The sequence below is a fragment of the Typopeltis vanoorti genome, chromosome 13 (genome assembly GCF_054136105.1).
Source record: "Typopeltis vanoorti isolate ZY-2024b chromosome 13, IOZ_Tvanoo_1.0, whole genome shotgun sequence".
Lineage (NCBI taxonomy): Eukaryota > Metazoa > Arthropoda > Arachnida > Uropygi > Thelyphonidae > Typopeltis > Typopeltis vanoorti.
The window spans coordinates 114,857,235-114,877,565 of NC_143561.1; the positions used below are offsets into that span (position 1 = coordinate 114,857,235).

The 20,331-nt window shown below is 36.7% G+C and overlaps 1 protein-coding gene across 3 annotated transcripts in view; it reads right to left on the reverse strand.

Moving 5' to 3' along the window:
- The window catches only part of LOC150100482 (apicoplast pyruvate carrier 1-like), a 227,937-nt gene that overhangs the window by 62,735 nt on the left and 144,871 nt on the right, over window positions 1-20,331 (reverse strand). For all 3 annotated transcript variants that reach the window (XM_090402955.1, XM_090402954.1, XM_090402956.1), the window contains exons 5-7: window positions 18,988-19,118; window positions 15,083-15,206; window positions 3,215-3,418 (exon numbers count right to left, since the gene is read on the reverse strand). In XM_090402955.1, coding sequence (XP_090259081.1) covers window positions 3,215-3,418; window positions 15,083-15,206; window positions 18,988-19,118 — 459 coding nt within the window. The remainder of the gene's footprint in view (window positions 1-3,214; window positions 3,419-15,082; window positions 15,207-18,987; window positions 19,119-20,331) is intronic.

Here is a 20,331-nt window from a genome sequence, read left to right on the forward strand (position 1 = left end):
GCAGTTGAAAAAGATACCAATCGCACTTCCAGTAATACAAAAGCCCAGTTAATGAATAAAATTAAAACAGTTTTTGCGGCCCTTCCCAGGGAGGCTGTAGCATCAGCTTGTTCGAGGTTCCGAAGCAGAATTGAAGCTGTGATCGATGCTAATGGTGGTTATTTTGAGTAAATCTTGTTGATAGTATTGTAATTAACTCTGCCTGTAATGTTTTTTTGTCAATTCATTAAATTTAATAGATACAAAGAAGATTTTCTTTTTCCTTACGAAACTGTCAAATTTATTCCGAACACCCTGTATATATATATATAAACATGTAATGAGGAAATTGAAATAAAGAAATTAGGTAAATGCGAGAGGCATTTTTTTCCCCTTTTAATGAGAAATTAAAACCAAATGCAATTTGAAGGCTGTATATTTCCCATCCCTGTAATAAATGATCCTTAAAAGCCCTAAAACTATCCAGGCCTATACTATATAGAGAAAATATTCAGTTGTAAAAATGTAAAGAAATACAGGAATTGGACAAGAAACACAATAGTAAAGAAGTGCATAAGTCAATCCATGCTCTGACAAATAAAAAGAAAAATTTCAACCATAATCCTTGTATAAAAGATCAAAATGGAAAAATGCTACTAGAGATACAAGATATCATAAAAAGATGGAAAGAATATCGAAAAGAACTGTTTGACTCTGATCGCACAGATGCACCAGATATACAAAATATGGATGGTGAACCAATTACATATGAAGAAAGAGAATATGGTCTAAGTCAAATGAAAACAGGTAAAACACCCTGATCAGATCCCTATCGAATTGTTAAAGAAAGTAAATGAAAACACACTTAATGACCTAAAGGTTATTTTTAATAACATCTATGATCCAGGATACATCCCTGATGATCTATGGAAATCCATCTTTGTCACTATTCCCAAAATTCCAAGAACTTTTGATTGAGCGTCTTCTTCTGCTGACAAAGTGCCTTTTATTCTTTCTAGGATTATTCTCAGTAGTAATTTTGTAACATGGCTTGTTAAACTTATTAGTCTATATTCTGAACATTCAAAAGTTTTCTTTAGGTTGATAATTAATCCCATAATTAATTCCACTAAGCTTCTGTTGTAAATTTCTGTGACTAAGTTTTGAAGATCATCTTCAGATTCAGCTATAAGGACTGTGTCATCTGCATACCTGAAGTTGTTGAAGTTCCTACTCCCGACTTTTCCACCCTTCAGTTCTAAAATATTTTTAAAAACTTGCTCACTATATATATTGTACAGTAAGGGTGATAAGACACATCCTTGCCTTACTCCTTTTTTGATTTCAAAGTTGTCAGAATATGCATTTTTATAGCTTATAGAAGCCTTGATAACCAGAAAAGCATATATCTTTGTTTTACTGATTACACCAAAGTATTTGATTCAATAGATCACAAGAAATTAATACATATCCTAGAGAATAATGGGTGAAAAGGAAAATATCTACATATAATTACAAATATATACTGGAATCAAATGGCCTCAATAAGATATAAAAATGCATATTCTGACAACTTTGAAATCAAAAAAGGAGTAAGGCAAGGATGTGTCTTATCACCCTTACTGTACAATATATATAGTGAGCAAGTTTTTAAAAATATTTAAAATATTTAGAACTGAAGGGTGGAAAAGTCAGGAGTAGGAACTTCAATGACACAGTCCTTATATCTGAATCTGAAGATGATCTTCAAAACTTAGTCACAGAAATTTACAACAGAAGCTTAGTGGAATTAATTATGGGATTAATTATCAACCTAAAGAAAACAAAGTGAATGATTATATATCAAAAGAACCAATAAATAAAAAACTAAACATAACTGTTAACAAAAAGAAAACTGAACAGGTTCAGTCTTTTATATATTTGGGACAAATGTTTATAGACAGAAGAAATTCCCTTAAAGAAATAAAAAGAAGAATAGAGATAGCAAGAAAAGCCTTTATTGATATGAAAACTGTTCTAACATTCAGAGACATTAATATAGACACAAGAAAAAGATTAATAAAATGCTAGATCTGGTCAAGCCTTCTCTACAACAGTGAAACTTGGGCTCTAAATAAAGAAGCAAGAGAAAAAATTAGAAGTTTTTGAAATGTGGACTATCAGAATAATGTTGAAAATACCATGGACAGAGAAAAAAAAAACCAAGATGTTTTAAAGAAAACAAAAATGAAAAGCACATTAATGAAAATAATTAAAGAACAAAAACTTAAATATTTTGGACATCTAACAAGACAAGAAGGCATTCAGAAATTAATATAATTAATATTAGAATTAACTGGATGGAAAAAGAGGGAGAGGTAGACCCAGGAGAATGTGGTTTGAAGACATTAAGGCCTGGACTGGCTTGAATTACCAAAAATGTTCCAGAGCAGCAAAAGAAAGAAAAATGTTCCGTGATATGGTTGCCAACCTCCTTCTAGGGGATGACACTTGAAGAAGAAAGCACTTGCAGGATAATTTAAATAGGCTGACAGTATGGGAAAAAGATGAATGCCAGTTTAATGTGAAAAAGTGTCAAATTGTGCATTTTGGAATAAAAGGATTATAATCAATCCGTGTACTACCTTGATGGAAATATACTCCAGGTAGATGATGAAGCTAGAATTTGGGGACATTGGTAGATAAAGAGTTGAAGTTCAAAAGACATATTACAAAAGTTTCCAAAGTGGATAGGTAGTTCATACTGAGGCTTTAATGCCATATCTAGATTAGAGCACACAGGTTTGGTCACCTGGTTTTCTTGGGAAAAGGAAGTAGCACAGAGGATCCAGAGATAAGTGTTTAAGATGATGAGTGGTTTGTGGAATGCTCCCTATAATGATAAATTGAAGGTTCATGTGTTTGAAAAATAGTTTGAGCAGCAGAAAACAGCCAATATGATATAAACATTTAAAGATTTTATAGGATTGATCTAGAGGAACGTTTTTAGCACTTGGCTGTACAGAAGAACAAGAGAACATCCCTGGAATTTGATTAAGTGTTTTGAGCAAAGGTATAAAGACTTTTTCACTTGGAGAGTGAAATGGGTTGCCTGAGCTGAATGAATTCAAGGGGAGGTATACGCAGATATTGTGCAGATAATATGGGTCACCTGCATTCAGACTCCATGCAATAATAATAATAATAATATATGAATATTATTAATGACTATCAGATAAATCTGATCTAAACATACCTTGTAAAAACTGTTGACAAACTGAACACACTGTTGATTTAATGCAAATGTTGCAAACAACATGTAAAATTCTTTTGTCTTCAGCATTTCTTTGGGAGTCAAATATTCTCTAACAGAACTGCAAACTTCATTAGAAAGTGCTTCTCTGGCTGATATACTATCCTCTCCACTAGAATCATCTTCTGAATTAATAAGTTTCTTATGCTATAATAACAAAAAAAAAAAATCCATGTTAGAAATACACAACATCAGAACCAAATATTTTATATATTTTTTTAGTGCCAACTGATACAAATTCCCAATCTATTAAAATATTCTACATCATATGCATATGATGGAAAGATCCAACAGGTTATACGGGAATTGAGGTGAATGAAATGGAGGTGAATAGTATATTACAAAACCTTAATGTGAATACATCTGCGGGTTTGGATGGTATACCAGCTCGGGTCTTACGTGAAGCGGCTAAAGAATTGTCAGTGCCCTTGACCATTTTGTTTAATTTGAGTCTTGGGTCTGGGTTAGTCCCAAGGGGGTGGAAAGAGGGGAAAATAGTTCCACTGCATAAAGAAGTTCCAAGACTGCTGTTGAAAATTACCGACCAATCAGCATATTAGGAATCATTGTCAAGGTCTTGGAGAAAATAGTCAAGAGGAAAATACTGGATTGGATAGATGAAAATGGGATACTGTATGGGGAATAGCATGGTTTTGTGAAGGGTAGATCATGCCTCAGTGACTTGCTCACGTTTTATAACACAGTGATGGCTGAACTGGATAAGGGTAATGGGTTTACAGTGATTCTAATGGACCTTGCTAAGGCCTTTGACAGGATACCACATGGAATTCTAATCAGCAAACTGCAGCATATGGGAATGGATATAGGGTTGGTGAGATGGATAGGAGGGTGGTTGACAGAGAGATATCAGAAAGTAGTTTATTCAGGAGTAGAGTCCAAAAGACAGCCAGTGACTAGTGGTGTGCCACAGGGTTCTGTTCTTGGACCACTACTATTTAATTTGTTCATTAATGATATCGGAAAGGATCTGAGAGGAACTATTCGTTTGTTTGCTGATGATGCAAAGTTGGGTAGAGCAATAGTGAATGCACATGATGTCAAAATTTTTGATTGATTTGGATAGATTGGGGGACTGGGCTAAGGAGAATGAATGTCAGTTTAATGTGGCAAAGTGTAAGGTTATGCATTTTGGGGTGAAAAGATTAGCAGCAGTATACCACATTGGTGGAACTGTACTGCAGGAGATTGACGAGGCCAGGGATTTGGGGGTATTGGTGGATAGGGAGTTGAAGTTTAGGGGGGCACATTGCAAAAGAGGCTAAATCAGCTCATCAAATCACTTGGTTACTGAAAAATACTTTGATGAGCAGAGACAAGCAAGTTATTGTTCCTCTGTATCAAGCCTTGATAAGACTCCATCTTGACTATTGTGCCCAGATCTGGGTGCCAGGGTTTCTTCTTGATGGGGAGGAGGTATAGAGGATCCAGAGGATTGCAATATGTGGATGCTTGGAGGACATTTGCGGACAGAAAGGAACTGTATGCGAGAGACTGCTTGCATCTGAATGAGGAAGGACATAGACATCTGGAGAGATTGCTGTTTTCTGAACGAGTTGGTGTGTCAATGCAGGGAAACTAGAATTACCAGTATAGATGGTGGCAGGGGTAGTCTCTTGTGGGAAGGGAGATGACATCAGGTAATACTGAGTCCAGTGAGGTCTGGAGGGGATAAGCATAGAAGCAGTGACATTTTTATGCTTTATACTAATGCCAGGAGTATCCGGAATAAAGGAGATGAATTGGTGGTGCTGATACTGTGAGCCTGGCCAAAGATTATTGGGATCTCTGAGACGTGGTTGACGGAAGATGATATGATAGCAGGAATAGAAGTAGCAGGGTATAGGATAGAAGGGGAAAACATGGTGGTGGAGTACTGCTTATGATAAGTGATGACTTATATGCTCTAAGAGTGGAGCCTTTGGAAGCATATGGTGTGAGGTAGAGGTGGGCAAGACTGGATATTTAGTGGGGTGTTGCTACAAGCCGAGTACAGAGGGTGAGGAGCAGGAGATGTTTAGGCAGTTGAGCTTGGCAAGTGCAAGAAGATTGATTGTTATGGGAGATTTTAACTACAGCAGTATAAGCTGGGATGAGGAAAATGCATGTAGTAATAAGGGAATGGAATTTCTAGAATTCTTGGGGGCCAAATGTTTTAGGCAATATGTAATAGAGGGAACAAGAGGTTCAAGAGTTTTGGATTTGATGACAGCATCAGAAGAACTGATAATAATGAGATGACAAGAATATCCTAGAGAATTTTTTTAGCTATGTGGCCAGTAGAAGGAGAAATGATTTTGTGACTGACTGACATTGTGAGATAAAAATGGGAATAGAGTGACTGATGCAGTGGTCATAGTGGAGTTGTTCGATGAGCACTTTATTGAAGTATTTCATCCTGGAGAAGGTTTTAATACTAGAGGGGTAAAGCAGGTTCAAGGTCTATAGGTGCAAAAGGAGAGTGTGTTACAAATACTGAGTACTCTGGATATCAGTAAAGCATGGGGCTGGATGGTATTTCACCACGGGTTTTGAGATCATGTGCTAAAGAACTGAGAGCTCCTTTGACCTGGCTTTTCAATGAAAGTCTGGCTAAGGGAAAGGTACCCAAGGAATGGAAGGAAGGTAAGATAGTGCCATTGCATAAGGGCAACAGCAGACTGGAAGTGTCTAATTATAGGCCAGTTTGTGTGTCATCAATAGTTGTTAAGGTCTTGGAGAAATTAGTGAGGTACTATATACAGCGTTGGGCAGATGAAGGTAATGTTATTTCTGAGAATCAACATGGATTTGTCAGGGACACTCTTGCTTAAGTAATATGATTGCCTTTTATAATAAAGTGTTAAGAGCAGTTGATGAGGGAACGGCATACACTGCCATTTTTTTGGATTTTGCAAAATCATTTGACAGGGTGCCACATGATAAGCTGATATTTAAGTTACAGCACATGGGTTTAAATGTTGGGTTAGTCAACTGGATTCAGGATTGGCTGTCTGATAGGTATCAGAGAGTTGTGTAGTGTATGGTGGGTCAATATCAAGGAAGCAGAAGATTACATGGGGTTCATAGGGATTAGTATTGGGACCTGTATTGTTTAACCTTTATATCAATGACATTGTCAATGGATTGCAAGGGGGATATTCAGTTGTTTGCAGACTATGTGAAGCTGGGAAGGGTTACTAGTAATAGTACAGATGCGATGGCCCTGCAAGAGGATTTGAATAAACTAGACAGATGGGCGAATGTATGGGGGGGTGTCAGTTTAATGCAGCAAAACGTAGACCTGAAGTTTGGGATACGTTGATGGGAGGCTGCATACACGATTGGAGGAAATGTACTGGAGAGAAGATATCTGGAGGTGATGATTGATAGAAAATTGAAATTCAGGGAACATATTGCAAAGGTGGCGAAGGTTACCCAGAGGATTGCTGCAATACTGAGAAGGAAGCTGCCCTGCAGAGATAGAAGAGTTATCATTCCGTTGTATAAGACCCTGATCAGACCACATTTAGACTATTGTTCTCAAATTTGGTCCCCAGTATTTGAAGGGGATAAATTAACTGTGGAAAGGGTGCAGAGACAGATAACAAAGATGGTTTCAGGACTGTACAATGTTAATTATAAGGATTGGCTGAGGGAATGTGGACTGCAGGGTTTGGTGGATAGAAGGAGTGATATGATCAAGACTTTTAAACTGTTGAGAGGCAGTTACAGGGTGGACACTGGGAAGTTCTTTCACTTGGTGGAGCAGCAAGAAGGAGCGATGACAAGGAGCCATCCCTGGAAGTTACAAAAGGAGGCTGTGAGCAAAAGGGTGAGGAGTGGTTTCTTTGCGTGGAGAGTGGTGGAACTGTGGAATGCACTGCCTGATAGAGTGGTGAGAGCAAGAGGGGTCAATGAGTTTAAGGAGTGGTATGATAGACTTTGTGTTTCCTAGGAAGGACCTCTCGCGATGAGTCTCTTGATTCCATGGAGACCTGAATAATACTAATAATAATATTTTGCAGACTTCATTAACATTTTTTACCAAATAAATTTTGCTTGATTTATAAATAGCAGTTTGAAAGCGGTTCCACTTTGTTCCAGTGGAACCTCTCTTTCAACAGAACTCAACATATATTCGACACCTTCCTATCCAATGGCTACAGTGTTTAAAGAATTAAAAAAATAATCAATCCTCCCACCAAACCTCAGCCATCCCTTCAGAAGGATTTCAGAAATGGTATAACCCTCCTCTACATTCGAGGTACATCAATAAAAAACAGCCAGGTATTGAAAAAAGTACAACTTCTACACAGCTTTTAAGCCACACTGGAAACTTGCTACCTTTATCCATTCTACTAAAGATCAGCTCCCTCCTCTCTCAATGCCTGGAGTATATAAAGTACCCTGTTCCTGAAAGTTGGCATACTTTGGACAGACAGGTAGATCAGCCACCATGTGTTTAGATGAACACAAAACTTACATCTGTAATCATGACTATGGTCAATCTGGTCTTGCAGACCACGTAATGGATACCACTCACAGAATCTTCTGGAAGAAAACCACCATGCTCCATCACAGTAAATTGAAAAAAGAAAGACTATTTTTGGAATCTGCAGTGACACTTAGAAATCAAACAAATTTAAACAAATACAGGTGCAAAAAACTTCTCAAAATGTGGGAAATATTAATCATCGGAGGCCCAAATTTACATCCTAAGCTGCCTAAAAAATGGCCATAGAAGGCATACCACCTAGATAGAACTTGAAAGTCATGGCCATGGGTTTCATTGAGTATTGTGTTGTATTTGTCTTATATGTCCTGAAGATATCTCAGTGATTGACACGAAATATTAGAAGCATTAAAAATAGTTTCAATCCTTTCTTAGTGCTGTCAACACTCCATTAAACCTCTAGCATGATGATCTGTGACAATCTTGATAGCCTGCCTCTGGATCATCTCCACCCCTCCTCTTCACCTCTGAGAAACTTAGGTGATTAGATCCATGCACAGCAGTCAAGATGTGGTCTTACCAATGCTCGATAAAGAGGTATAATAACCTCTGCTTATCTCTGCTTGCCAGGGTCTTCTTCGGTGACAAGTAATCTAACAAGCTGTTTTAGCCACGTTGTTTGCAATATACCTTCTAAACTTTAACTCCCTATCCACTAACACCCCTAAATCCCTGGTTCATAAATTTCCTGGAATACAGTTCCATCAATATGGTATACAGCTGGAAATCTTCCCATCCCAAAATGCATAACCTCATACATGACATCCATTCTCCATCCACCCACATCTGGATAGGAATCTAAATTAGCCTCTTCTGCACATTAATGACCATTACAAAAATGCTAACTATTTGTTTCTGTCATAGTTCTGCCTTTGTATAGTGGAATTATCATGCTTTCTTTTCATTCATTAGAATTTTTGCTAGAAAATTGCTGATTCTCTTGCATATTTCTTCAAGAATCTTGCTGATATCCTATCTAATTCCAATTCCATGTTTCAATCAAGTACATATAATAGTTTTAACACCTCCAATTCATCCTCTATACTTTCATCTAGTTCCACCTTAGCATTCAGATATCTAATGGGTCTGCAAAGGATGCATACCTCACTGAAGTAAATATGCATCTCTTTAGTAAGGTATACACATTCCTTACTGAAGAGATGTATATAACTGAAGCGAATGCTTTAGTCATAAAGGCCTAGGAACATTACCAAAAGCATACCAGGAGAATGATAGTCATGTTGAGGAAGGCCAAATAACTTCTGTTAATGCATCAGGAAGGAATGCATCAGATACAGATAAAAATACAGAATGAATGAATGGATTAACAGATAATAAAAATGATGAGACAGATGCAATGAGTGAGATCACACGGTTGCGCGGAGCGATACATAGGGCGAATCGGCAGCTGGAGCATTGGCAAAAATGTTTACCGAGCATACCAACTAATAAACAGCAAAAGTATGATAAGAAAAATAAGAGTATGATTGTGAGTGCAAACAAAATGAAAGAGCGAGTGTTGTACGGAGATTCTTTAGTAAGAGGTGTGATACATGAGAGTTTGACAAAATCGTACCAACCTGGTGCGAACATTAAGGATGTAAGCAAGTCTATTAGAACGCAAAAACAGAGGGTGAAAGAATTGATAGTAGTAGCAGGAACGAATGATTTCAAAAGAGGAAAGACAAAATGGCTATGAGAGAGGATTTGAAGGAATTACTTGAGGTAGCAAAAGAGAAGAGTGAGAGAGTTAGGATGGTGAGTCTGTTGCTGTGGTATGATAGTAAAGAGTATAGAAGGAGGGCCATAATTGCTAATGACTTTATGAGTGGATTATGCAGGAGGAGTGGTGTGGAATTTGTGGACGTGTGGAGTGAGTTTGATGGGCGAAAGGATTTATATAAGAAGGATGGTTTGCATTTGAATGGATTTGGTGTACGGAGACTTGAAAAGGTGTTGTTGAATGAAGTGGAAGTAGATGTGCAGAATCAGGGAAACTAGAGTTATTAAGGGGGGGGGGGGGGAGAAGTAGATATGCAGACTTTAGGAAGACAGTTGAGTGTATGAATGTGTGTAATATGCCCAAGTGAGTACAAAGGACAACAAATCAGAATGGAATAGTTAGTATAAGGCATCAAAGTAGGGATGGGACAAATGGGCTTCTGCAATTCATGTAATAATGCCAGAAGTATTAGGAACAAGAAGGAAGAATTTTTGGCCTTGGTTGGCACTTCCAGGCCACAGATTATTGGCATTAGTGAAACATGGCTGACAGAAGATGATATAGCTAGTGGGACTGAAAGCGAGGGGTATAGTGTGTTCAGGAGTGACAGGGAGAATAAAATGGGGGAAGGAGTGTTATTGATGCTTGCTGATGAGCTGCAGTCAAGGAGAATAGAAGGTGAACTGCAGGATAGAGAAAAGAGCACATTTGAGGCCATTTGGTGTGAGATTATGGCTAGCAGAACAAAATATACAATTGGGTGCTGCTATAGACCAGGTGATGGAAAAGATGGTGGAGACAGCATGCACAAACAAATAGAAGAAGTGAGTGGAAGGAGGGTAATTATTATGGGAGATTTCAACTATGGTCACATTGATTGGAGTGAGGAGAGGACACACGGAAGGAAGGAATTGGATTTTATGCGGTTATTAAGGGATAACTATTCTGCGACAGCATGTAATGGAAAACACTAAGGGTCAGAGAGTGCTTGACCTAGTAATTACATCTGAGGATTTGGCTGTAACAAATATGACCACATTGCCACCAATTGGTGAGAGTGATCATAGGGTCTTGACTTGAGAAGTGGCTAAAGGTGTGGAATTTACAATTAAGACAGGGCACATGTGGAATTATCAGGCTGAAAAGTATGACAAGCTTAGTAGTTTGATTGGTTCAGTGCCATGGCATGTACAACTGCAAGGACTAGAAGTTGATAGTGCATGGGAGGCAGTTACGAAGTGTTTGCATGAAGCAATGGCTGACTGTATACCTAGAGTCCGAATAATAAATCAAGTAGGGGTTAAATGGATGAATAACATCATTAAGCTTGAGCTATAAAAAAAGAAACAACTGTGGAGGGAATTTAAGGAGAAAGGTGACCAGCAGGCACATGAATGGTATAAAGCGCAGGGCAGAAGGGTAACGAGTGTGGTAAGAAAAGCAAAAGCGGATTATGAAAGAACATTAGCAATGCAGGCTAAAGAGAATCCCAACAGTTTTTTCGATATGTTGCAAGTGAAAGAAAAAATGTAAACGGCAGAATGATTTTAAAGAATGTCAATGGTAGGGAGGTAAACGAATCGGTTGATATAGTGGAATTACTGAGCGAGCACTTTGCAAGAGTATATCATCCAGGTGGTGACATTGATGAATGAAAGAATGAATAGCTTATACGGGAATTGTGGTGAATGAAGTGGAGGTGAATAGTCTATTACAAAATCTCAATACATCTGTGGGATTGGATGGTATACCAGCTCGTGTCATACATGAAGTGGCTAAAGAATTGTCAGTGCCCTTGACCATTTTGTTTAATTTGAGTCTTGGGTCTGGGTTAGTCCCAAGGGGGTGGAAAGAGGGGAAAATAGTTCCACTGCATAAAGGAAGTTCCAAGACTGCTGTTGTAAATTACCGACCAATCAGCATATCAGGAATCATTGTCAAGGTCTTGGAGAAAATAGTCAAGAGGAAAATACTGGATTGGATAGATGAAAATGGGATACTGTATGGGGAATAGCATGGTTTTGTGAAGGGTAGATCATGCCTCAGTAACTTGCTCACGTTTTATAACACAGTGACGGCTGAACTGGATAAGGGTAATGGGTTTACAGTGATTCTACTGGACCTTGCTAAGGCCTTTGACAGGATAGATACCACATGGAATTCTAATCAGTAAACTGCAGCATATGGGGATGGATAGGAGGGTGGTTGGTGGAGAGATATCAGAGAGTGGTTTATTCAGGAGTAGAGTCCTAAAGATGGCCTGTGACTAGTGGTGTGCCGCAGGGTTCTGTTCTTGGACCACTACTGTTCAATTTGTTCATTAACGATATAGGAAAAGATCTGAGAGGAACTGTTCATTTGTTTGTTGATGATGCAAAGTTGTGTAGAGCAATAGTGAGTGCACAAGATGTCAAAATTTTGCAGGATGATTTGGATAGTTTGGAGGATTGGGCTAAGGAGAATGGATGTCAATTTAATGTGGCAAAATGTAAGGTTAACTTGCTCACATTGCATAATAATGTCACCATTGAGTTAGACAAGAGTAATGGATATACTATGATACTTCTGGATTTTGCTAAGGCTCCCTTGATGAGTCCCTGACTCTCTGGAGTCTCTCTTAATAATAATAATAATACTGACACAATTCTTTGAGATGTCCTTACACCCTTTGTAACATGTAATCTGAACAACTTAGAATTTCTTCTTTTTGATCTTCACTGGCTTGCTGTCACTTTCATTCTTCAAATGCCACCATCCATTCTGAACTTTTCACTTTCATTGTTTAAATGCTAATATTATTCAGTCTAACTTTCCTCATAGTGAGATCATCTTCATTGCTGATTTTAACATTCACAATTCCATCTGGCTTTCCTTTACTAGCTGTATAGATCAAGTGGACAGAGATATTGCAACATTTGCTATCATCAATAATTTTAAACAAACTCTTCATATGCCAACCAGAATACCAGATAACTCCAACCTATCTTCAAACACCTCTAGATCTCTTTTTTTTTTTTTTTTTTTTTTTTTTTTTTAAGTATACTAGGGATATTGTCTGTCCTGTAGGCAATTCAGACTACAAATGCATGCTGATAATGATCTCCAATGGAGTAACACTCACACAGTCACTCTCATTCATGTGTTGTCTGAAATTATAAGAATGGAAATCATCTCGATTTCTATACCTTATTTCCTTAATTACATTATTATTGTTTTCAGTTTTCCAATTTAAAAATTGCATTGATTGTATCGCCAAAGCAATTCTTATTGGTATGGAGGAAACATTCATTCTCCATTACACTTTAAATTCTCATCCTTTATCTAAGTCTTGGTTCTCCAAGTTTTTTAAAGAGTTAGTTAAGGCTGTTCAAGAAGAGAACTGGGCATATCATAATTTGGTTTTCATCAAAATCTCTATCTTCCTTTTTTGTTTATACCAAGCCCAAAAGAACACAAGGAAATTATCAGCATGTCCAAAAATGTTTTAAAAGGGCAAAAGTAGGAACCGTGCATAATGTCCAAATGGTATTCAAGCTTTTTTGGTCTTTTGCCAAACTAATGGCTATAGCTTTTGTCCGTGTAGTTGTTCCACCTCTTTTGCACTTGGATGAAGTGCAAAAGAGGTGGAACAACTACTACTGGATTGTTACCTACAGAAAAAGGTCAATGTCCTGGCTTTTTATTTTGCCTAAAATGTTTACACAGATGATTTTGGTAAATTTCAACATATTGTTTTAAGCACATAACATTCAATTGATTTGATTTTTATGAATGTTCTGAAGGTCTGTAATTCAGAGTTGACTCTGTTCTATGTTGCTTTTTTTTCTTCTATTCCACTACTATTTATCCTGCAGTCTGAATATCATATTTAACATATTCCTAATAAGGAATATGTTAAATTACTATCAAATTTCACCTCACTTCAGTTACACTGACCTTACTTTCTTTTGAAAGTTGTAGAGAACTGCATTATCACTTAACTTCTATGCTATGATGAAGTATCTCAACTAGTAAATGATTGCCAGTATGGATTTAACCACTATCTCTCAAGAAAGAATCTTCTTGTTTATGTCGTACATCTTTGGGTAGGGAGTATAAAAAACATTTAAATTCCAGGGAAATTTTCATGAAATCTAAAGTAGTTGCTGTTGATCTGGTTGTGTAAGACATTTGATTGGTTTTGCAAAAAGGCCTATTAAATAAGCTTCCATATCTTCAATTGATAGGTCAGTTTTTTCTCTCGAGTCTCACATTACGGATAATGGTAAACAGACCCTTTATCCTCAAATTATGCAACTAATACTGGAGTTCCATTAAGTTGTGTGCAACTCCAGAATTGGTTGAAAATCTCATTTTGCAACTAATTTTCACAACTACATTTTGCAAAAAATGCATTTTTTGCAAAAGTGCACAGGAGCGTTATTTTCGTGCATAATTTTGCTGATGAAAGCATACCGCACTTCTTATCCACATTTGAGAAAACTGCATTACATAAATTAAAAAAACTTCCAAGAATATACACTTTTACAATCCTAAATTCTGATCTTCCAACTATTCTTCAGTGGATATTGATAACTTGTTTATTTCAAAACTAGTAAACACAATCCTGTTTTATTTCTTGCAAAAAAAGGAAACCTTTCCTTCCAGTCTTATTTTCGATGATACCTGAATCTTTAGACAAGATGTAAATGTATTACAAACATCATGAACAAATATTTCAGAAAACTGTCAACTTTCAGGTTTATATTCAATGATATCTCCACATTTTCTAAAGAGAAAAATAGTCTAATGAAATGTGGCAGTAAATAACACATTAGGCTGCATTATTAACATTATTAACATATTTGCCTGGATGGCTCAGTCGGTAGAGCATTAGGCTTTAAACCTAAGGTTCCAGGGTTCAAGTCCCTGTTCAGGCGAAGTGAATTTTTTGCCGGCCTGGTTGGCCGAGTGGTCAGCGTATCTTCTCTCCAGCCCAAAGGCTGAGGGTTCAAATCCAAGTGTGGGCATGGATATTTGTGATTGTCTGTGAAAATACTAGTAGTGGTGGTGGACAGTATATGGTGTTGGTGTAGATGACGTTCGATGTAGTTAGAGGATTGAGTGTTGAAGACGGAGAGTTGTAGAGCAAGTGACCTCCCTCGATGAGCCTGAGACTCCCTGGAGGTGTCAAGTAATAATAATAATAATAATAATAATAATACATGCATTACAGGCCTGGTTGGTCAAGTGGTTAGCGCATCTACTATCTATCCAAAAGGCTGTGGGTTTGAATCCCGCAATGGCATGAATGTTTGTGATTGTCTGTGAAAATACTAGTGATGGTGGTAGATGGCGTTGGTGTAGTTATGGTTTGTTGTAGTTGGTAAACTGAGTGATGGAGACAGAAAGTTGTAGAGTAGGTGTCCTCCCTTGATGAGTCTTTGGACTCCTCGGAGGTGTCACATAATAATAATTATTATTACTATTATTATTTTGCTCCAGAGTAGTATAAAAATAAATCAGCAATTAAAATAAAAAGAAGTAATAATTTCAGTCTTATATGTTGTGTAGAAAATTTATTATTACTACTAACTTCTGACTCTATTTCTGGTGAAAAAAGAAGGCAAATTCCAATCAGTTCAATAGCAGCATATACTCCACCGAGCAACAAGAATATTGTTGGTACGTGATCCAGTATTTCTGCTTCTTTAAAATATCTGAAACAAAATAAAATAATCATGCTCAAATTAATTTAAGAAATATAACCATTTCAAATAAAAAAAAACAAATATGGTGATTATAAAGAAAAGAAGCAATAAATTATATTCTCATTCACAGGTCTAAAAAGAAGATTTCATAATGGTGTTGTAATTTAAATGTGAACACCTACATTGGCACACATTCAGATTTGGTAGATCAGTAAAATTTCAGAGTATTTTTTATTGTAATTCCGAAGTTTCTGAATGAACTGTTCGTGTTGCTCCTATTTTGTTTGATGTAGCTGCATCAGGAATGTAGGGAATCAACCAAGGATTCTGGTATAATGTCAATCTTCACCTTTTCATAGTGAAGGTACTGAAAGAAGGAGGATAGGCTGATGATTTGGGATACAGCTAACCAAACTGTACTCTTACTAGTTTAAAGCAAAACAAAATGATGGTAAAAAATGGCAGTGATTTCATGCTTGATGGGGCACTGCCAATTAAAGAAGAAAGACTCCAAATGATTTCAGCAGGGAACCAGGGAGAACAGTGACAGCTGGATGTTGGAACAAACTCCAACTTGCCATCATCGGAATTCAAGATTTGCATCATCACTGAAGAGTCTTAATTGGAAAAGAAGTGGAAGTGGCCAAAGAATGAGAAGTACCAGGTTGACATAATTAGCATTACCAAAACATACAAGACTAAATTGGATGAGATTCTTCTAAATAACAAATACATAATGTTATATTCTGGCAATAATAATCAGAAGAAAAAAAAAGAGTAGCTATAGTATTCAACACCAAACAGGACGGTAATCTTCTTGAATAGCAGGCAATACCAAAAAAAGTGATGTGGACAAACATCAAAATATAGAACTGGACAGTGAGACTTGTTTGTGCTATGGTCCCACAGAAGGTTCTACTAAGGAAGAAGTGGAGGAATTTTTCAAGTCATTAGGAAAGGTTGGTGACAGAAAGTAAAATGAAAAGTTCGTCTTTGTTGGAGATATAAACAGAAAGACAGGAAACAAATCCCAGATATATAGAAATGTTTGGGGAAAAATTTAGAGACCAGGGCAAAGCTAATAATAATGGTAAGTGCCTGCTGTGACTGATATTAACCTATGAGTTGTGAAGCATGATCCTAAAAAGGGAGATAATACAAACCTTATATAAAATTTGTAAGAAAAATACTGAGAAAAATTTCTGGATCATCTTGCAATCAAAATGTCATTGCCAAGGTAGATTACATACGATTACTTGGCTATTGAACAGCACACTAAAAAGCAGATGTAAGGAAATTGTCATTCTTTATAATTGGTTATACATAACACTATTACTTAAGAACATTAACAATGTATACTATATATTAATTATAAAAAACTGTTAATTAGCACTTCCAATATTTCGACAAAGTCAAAAACTGCCATCATCAGGGAACAAAGAATAAAATGCTATGTGCACTCAGGCACTACATAGCGTACGTAAGACTGAAGCAAAAACAACAACAAAGGTAAGTCTGAAGTTCTAAAATAATATCCCCAAGTGAAATGGGAAGGATGTTCTTGGCTCTTGGGCTAAAGGTTTCAGGAAAAATGCTTCTTAGATTTGAGGCAGTTTTACACAATTACCCAAACTCAATAAATATGGTTATATAATCTGGGAAGCACTTATCCATAGAACTTCAGCACAACAGCCCAAAATAGCCATCCCAGCACACTTAGTGGGCACTATTTTAGGATTTACCTTTGTTGTTTAATCTTTAAAGGTACCTGTGACATAACTATAACCAGCAAATTAGAGGATAACCACAGTAATTAACTTTAATGAAAGTACAGATATGTTGCAAAGTGTAGGGTTTTAAGATCTGGTAAGCAACATTGGGATGCAAAGTATACAATTGCTGGGGAAATTTTAAAGGAAGTAGAGGAGATGAGGAGCCTCCGTAGCTCAGTCAGTATAGACAAAGCCCTTTGGTCAGAAAGACCTGGGTTCGATTTCCGTCAATGATACAAGGAATCTTTATCTGGTCTCTTTCAACTAAAGGTGAGTTAGTCAGTCTCATATGGAGTGAGGTTTTTTTTTTTTTTTTTTTACCCAGAATAACGGATTTTTTGTCCCCCGGAACACACATGGATTTTACAGTCATGAATATGTCCCAGCCATATGCCGGTCCTGAACCCAGATAAAATTGGGGGGGGGGGGGGGGAACAATGGTGAACGACCCTATAAAAATCGCACCAAGAATACTTTGTGGGCAATGCCTACAAAGTCACCAACAGTCAGAAACGACTGAAAGGCGAATAAAAACCAGAGTAGATGAGAGATCTAGGAGTGACAGTGGACAAGAACATGAAATTCAGGAACCACACTGCAGAAGTTGTGATGTCACATTGGATAATGGCAATAATGCGGATGACCCTGACATGAAGAAATAGAGAGGTTATGATGCCATTGTATAAGGCCTTGATCAGGCCTCATATGGATTATTGTGCATAAATTTGGTTGCCAGGTTTTCCATGGTGATGAGGATATGTTGGAAAGGGTTCAGAAAAGATTCACAAAGGTGGTCAGTGGTCATTGGAATGTGGAGTACGAGGACAGATTGAGAAAATGTAAGTTGCAAAGCCTCGTGAATAGAAAGAAGATTGGGGGGGGGATATGATTGAGACATGTAAGCTAGTCAGGGGTTGTTATCAGGCTGACATGGGAGAGATTTTTCATGGAATAGGAGAGGGGGGGGGGATAGAACAAGAGGCCATCACTGGAAACTGTGTAAGGAGAGTGTGAGCAGAGGAGTGAGGAGAAGGTTTTTTGCATGGAGAGTGGAATGCATTGTGAATGTAGACACATTGAATCGGTTTAAGGCATGGTTGGATGAGCATTGTGTGCAATAATGTGTACTTCCCATGATGAGTCTCTGACTCCACAGAGGTCAGATGATAATAATAATAATTATCAATGTCTAACAAACAAATCAAAAAACAGGAATACAAGATACATAAAACAATCGGTTTACCAATTAAAAACAGCTGTCAGGAGTTAGAAATGAATATTAATAAATGATACGTAAACATCAAAAATGGTTTTAATATTATTTATTAATATTAATTTCTGGCTTGTAGCAACAGTTTTTAATTGGTAAACCGATTGTTGTATGTACCTTGTATTCCTGTTCTTTGATTTGCTTTTTTCTACACACTGATGATGTGCTGTTATTTTCAGTACAAAATTATCAGTATTTTCTTTAAAGTTAATTATTGTGGTTATCACATAATTGACTGTTTTACATTTGTTGTTTTTGCTTCAGTCATATGTATCCTATAGTGCTTGTGCACAAATAGCAATTTATTCTTTGTTCCCTGATGATGACAGCTTGACTTTGCTAATCTATTGGAATATTAATTAAAAGATTTTTGCTAATTAGGATACATTGATAATTTTCTTAAGTAATACCATTACTGTTTGTTACATACTTTCTGGGAAGTGTGTGTGTGTGTGTGTACATTAGGAGATAATTAGTGTGGTGAAATCAAGTTTAGTGAACTTGGAGCAAAATCAACTGCTCTTGTTATATAATTAGCTAGTCACAATGATACTTAACTTGCAATCATTTATTGTTTGCTAATAGCAAGTAAAATATGTGGGGAAAATGCAATACCAATAACAGATAAAATACATTACATTAATTATAATTGTTATAATTATATATAATTACACAGTTACATTAATATATAATTAATCAATCATATTATAAACTTCTGTTTATTAATTAAGAAGATTTATAAACTCACCCATCAGTATCATCAGGAGATAAGTTGTTAGGATTCAGATATGCTGACTGAACTTGATTGAAGACAAAAGCTCCTAAACCAAATCCACCAACTGTCAGTCCATTCACTAAGCCTTTTCTTTCAGGAAACCACTTTAAGAATAAAGAAATGTGTATATATACAAATACAAATACACACAACACATATCAGAATCCTGGAAATTTCTTATTCATACTTAAGCTGAATAATTATAAAAAGTGGGATACACATACCTCCTGGGGGTATGTGTATTCCACTATCTCCCTAAAGACATTTCATGTACCCCCAAGAGTATGTGAAAGGTCTTTAGAGGATATGATTCACTTTTTTAAAAAAATTTTGATTACTTTTTTTTTATTCTTTAAATTTCTTTTATATTCTTTTATATATTTTTATTTCATTATTTTATATTTTTTTGCTGTATTGTCTATTTTATAATTAATTTTTCAATAACTAAAATCAAAGCTGAAGGAAATTTTAAGGTAGCAGTGTTTTTCCTCCTGCATCCTGATTTAGATGATGATGGTAGTTGCGGTTACCGTAGTTAAGTGGTGGAGATGGAGAGCTGAAGAGTAAGTGCCCTCCCTCGATGAGTCTTTGGAGATGTCATGTAATAATAATAATAATATAATTAAACAAAATGTGTAACTTCACATATATCGAATGATCTCTATTAGTTCTATGTCTGGTTGATGCCATAATCGTGTCCTTCAACTGTTTACATTCTTTCCTTTCTTCCTGATTTATGTTTAGGCATCACCAACCTCCAATACTGGAGGTTGGTGAGAGCTCCAACCCCTCCATGCTGAACCACAATTTAGACACACAGATTTGACTTGCAATTTATAGCTTTAGTCTTATCGCCCTTTGTAAATTGGAACAATTTTACTCTCTTTCCATTAGATTGACACAAAATGAAAAAATCTAGAAAAGGGAAACAACTGTTATCTTCTTCATCCGTTAATATTTCAGAAGATTTCAAGAACAAAATATCAGGATTACCCTTACAAACCACAGACCTTCTAATTATTATTATCATTATCATTTAGGCCTCCAAGGAGTCAAAAGACTCATCACAGGAGATCTTTCCTAGGAAACACAAAGTCTATCATATGACTTCTTAAACTCATTGACCGTTCTCGCTCTCACCACTCTATCAGGCAATGCATTCCATAGTTCAACCACCCTCCATGCAAAGAAACCACTCCTCACCCTCTTGCTAACAGTTTCCTTTCGTAACTTCCAGGGATAGCCCCTTGTCATCACTCCTTCCCGCTGTTCAACCAAGCAAAAGAACTCCCCAGTGTCAACCCTGTAACCACCTCT